Raw genomic sequence first — 4281 nt, forward strand, 5'->3', positions numbered from 1 at the left:
TGAAATTGCTGGCCTTGTGCCAAAATTTGAAACCAACATTATGAAACTATGATCCTACCTAAATGGGTGTGTAGCAATTGCTGGTACAATGCTTCCATGGTCCTTCATAATTAACTGAAATAGAGATTAGTCTTTCATTTAATAAATATCTCAGTTGAAAATATAATTTATAAATAATATAAATATCAGTTACGGAGATGTACTTGCATAGCAAGTGACCTGATCTGAGATTGTGTGCTGGAACAAAGACAATTGCAGCGTGGAAAGTGTTTATAAGCCATTTAAAAACACACAAAACCAGTTAGATTCACTTCAACATTCAAATTTAATTTGCCAAAATATTTTTGGCGCTTTGAGACCGCGACCTGATCACTGACGGAATTTTGTCAGTGATCATGTCACGGTCTCAAAGTGACGAAAATACTTTGGCAAATTAAATTTAAATGTGAAAATGAATCTAATGGTTTTTGTGTGTTTTTAAATAAATATCAGTATCATATTAAAACAAAATTAAATTTTGGAATATAAAGTAGCTTTAATAGTGTAAGCATGTGATAAATAATGTAGTTTTATAGCCATTTGGTGTCTTCTTCTAGTATGTGGTATTACTTGGTAGTTGCCCTTATTATATTTATATAATTAAAGCGAAATCGTGAGGGCACCTGTGCCCAGAGTCGCCTTCCTGGCACTTGTGCGGGTGGCACGTGTAAGACATTCGAGCGAGATAGTTGCCAGTGCCGCTGGATTGGCTCCTGTGCAGGTGGCACGTAAAATACACCATTTTGTGCATGGCCATTGCCAGTACCGCCGGACTGGCCTTCGTGCCGGTGGCACGTAAAAGCACCCACTACACTCTCGGAGTGGTTGGCATTAGGAAGGGCATCTAGCTGTAGAAACTCTGCCAAATCAGATTGGAGCCTGGTGCAGCCATCTGGTTCGCCAGTCCTCAGTCAAATCATCCAACCCATGCTAGCATGGAAAGCGGATGTTAAACGATGATGATGATAATGATGATGATGTTAGCTACTTGATAAAATCCCATATAGATTTTATCCTTGATTATAATGATATATATGTGTGTGTGTATACATACATACGTATACTTTAAAGTGGTTACCGTGATTGTTGGCCCCTCTGCTTTGACAAAACCACATAACGCATTGGTTGAAGACAAAATAAAGTCTGGAGATATGAAAGGTTCACCAGCGAGAGTACAAGAGCGTGGGTATTTTTCAGGGTGTTGGCTGTGGAAAAGAAAAAAAAAAGAAAAGAAAAGAAAAGGCAAATGATTAGACAACAAGTAAAAAAAACACAAGCACTCATATATGATATACATATGCACACGCAAAATAAATATATACACAATCACATATGCATGCATGCATATAAGCAAGCACATATAAAACATAAACACACACATGCATACACACAAACACAAGCAAACATACAACCATATGCATACACATGCACATACATGTAGACACAAGCAAACACATGCATCACCCACACACACACAAGCAAGCACATACAACTATATTCATACACACACACAAGCAAACAGATACAACCATATGCATGCACACACACACACACACACACACACACAAGCAAACAGACACAACCATATGCATACACATACATGCAGACACCATCCAACACATGCGTCATCCACACACACACACAAGCAAGCACACACAACTATATTCAGGAAAAAAAAAAACAGCCTACAGATGAGAACAACAGAGAATAGTTGTTGACAGCGTATGCTCCATAGGGAGCAATAGACAGAAGTAGGTAAGTAATGCACGAAATAGTAAGTTTCTTTATACTTACATATTTTTACTTAGGGGACAAAAAGAAATAAAGTTGACAGGTCCCAGATCAAAATTACTGTACCTGGAATTAGTCAAGAAAAGAAAATTTTAGTCTACAAATATCAGGCAATGTCAAGACAATATATATACAAGGGATTGCAGAAAATTTCCTGGCTTTGAGTAAAAGAATATACAGGAGGATCAGTTAATCATGATTTTATTCAACATATTCCCCTCTAAAAGCCAGAAATTTTACAGCATCCCCTCAAGGTGATCAAAAATCAAAAAAGGCAACACGGATTTTAAAGGTTATTGCAGTAACGCACGTTTCATGCTACTCCATTTATTTAAGCAATGCGAGCATTACATTAAATGCAAAATGCAGAGCAATCTTCAGCTGCACAAAGCTATAGAAAATCTACTGAAAACTTCAGCAGAATGGACATATTTACTATTGTGGCAACATTTAAAATCTAAGTGGGAAAGAAGAATACATAAACACCCATCTTGACATAGCCAAAGCTAGCAGGCTATATATATATGTGTGTGTGTGTATATATATATGTATGTATATGTATACATAAGGACATGTACATGTATATATGTGCAAATGCACACACATACACCTCAATCATTTAGCTAACATTAATGTGTGTCTGACAATTGTGCAATGGGTTCTGTACTTACCGATGCATCAGCATCAGTTTTTGGTTGAAGAAACTCACTCTACCTTCCATATCACCAATGACAATGTTGCTGCAAAAGAAAGACAACAAGAAAGAACCTATTATAGATGAGTGAATATGCTTGTGTGTGGATGTGTGGTAGAATGAACGCTACAGAGGAAGGTGAACACTACAGTGAGTAGTGAAACATGGTGTGGTGAACATGACAGAGGACAGCGAACACTGTAGAGGATAGTAAAACACAGTGCGGTGAACACCACAAGAGATAGTGAACATGATAATGAGTAGTGAAATACGGTGTGGTGAACATTGCAGAGGATAGCACACACTACAGTAGTGAACATTACAGAGGATAGTAAACACTGCAGTGAGTAATAAAACATGTTGTAGTGAACATTGCAGAGGAAAGTGAACATTTTAGTAAGTAGTGAAACATGGTGTAGTGATCAGGCTAGTGGATAGTAAACACTATAGAGGTTTTGTAAACACTACAGTGAGTAGTGAGACATGGTGTGGCAAACATTACAGAAGGTAGTGAACACTACAATAAGTAATGAAACCTGGTGTAGTGAACATTACAGAGGATAGTGAACACTACAGTAAGTCATGAAACATGGTATTGTGAACACTATAGAGGACAGTGAAGAGGGAAACATGGTGTGGTCAACACTACAGAAGATAATGAACATTGCAGTGTGTAGTGAAATGTGGGTTGGTGAACACTGCTCAGGATAGTGATCACACAGTACCACAATGAACACTGTGGTGAACATCAGTTTACTTTGCTGCAACTGTTGTTATTGTTGTTTAAGCCCTAGTTACACCACTTTAAGTAAACCTATGAGGAAAGGCATTTGACGCAAATACGCATCTAAACTTAATACCTAACATCAGTGAGACAAGGCATGACTGCCACAAATTCTTTATTACCCCTGCACTTTACACTTGAGGCCTTAAGGCCAAGTAGTAAGAAATTCAATACTCACTTATACATAACGCTTAACACATTGATACCACTTGTTACAAGTTTGATGATTTTCAAGGGCTTTTTGTTAGCAACATAGGTTATTTCACCTGACAGAGAAAAAGACAGGGAAAATCAATTTGTAACAGGAATTTCTAAATTGGAACAAATCAATCTAGAGAAATCATTGCCATTTTATTATCCCTAGTTCAATGTCCAGTCCAGTTTCTCGTACTTCCATGGGTCAGTTGGAGTTTCTTCAAGCAGATTTTCTACAGCTGGATGCCCTTCCTGTCACCAACCCACACTTATTTCCAAGCAAAGTAATATTTCCCCTTGGCAAACATGTTTCCTAATGGAAGAATTGAAATGAGATCGCTTGTATGATTTCGACACTTGTCTCTACAACTATCAGACAATGTCAAGGCAATATATATTCACATTCATACTTTGGTGTATATTGGATGAATGGGACAGGAGCGGTCAATACATGTTGAAGAATATTTACTGAATCCGAAACTAAGAGTTTGTCTCATGACACAAGTATCTTATCTTGAAGCATGAGACAAACTCTCAGTTTAAATAATATATACATATATATATTATACTAAAACTCTAAGTTTGTCTGTTTTCCTGCCATTTGATTAAGATGATAAAGATTACATATGAAATAGTTAATTCCCCCTTTAAGAAAAAAAAAAACGAGTTGAAAATGTTGACACATCAGAGAATCATTAGAGCTACTGCTGTCCATCCTTTTTTTCTTACTTTCTTTTTTCTTCGTTTAATCGTTTTTACAATTTTCAAGTGCTGTGGA

At 37.0% G+C, this 4281-nt stretch overlaps 1 protein-coding gene across 1 annotated transcript in view; it reads right to left on the bottom strand.

The window, feature by feature from the left end:
- Positions 1–4281, bottom strand: part of LOC106871684 (cilia- and flagella-associated protein 251) — a 24191-nt gene that overhangs the window by 12659 nt on the left and 7251 nt on the right. The window contains exons 7-11 of the mRNA XM_014918282.2: positions 3487–3574; positions 2502–2570; positions 1834–1896; positions 1118–1244; positions 59–114 (exon numbers count right to left, since the gene is read on the bottom strand). Coding sequence (XP_014773768.1) covers positions 59–114; positions 1118–1244; positions 1834–1896; positions 2502–2570; positions 3487–3574 — 403 coding nt within the window. The remainder of the gene's footprint in view (positions 1–58; positions 115–1117; positions 1245–1833; positions 1897–2501; positions 2571–3486; positions 3575–4281) is intronic.

This window comes from Octopus bimaculoides, chromosome 25 (assembly GCF_001194135.2).
Source record: "Octopus bimaculoides isolate UCB-OBI-ISO-001 chromosome 25, ASM119413v2, whole genome shotgun sequence".
NCBI classification, from domain to species: Eukaryota; Metazoa; Mollusca; class Cephalopoda; order Octopoda; family Octopodidae; genus Octopus; species Octopus bimaculoides.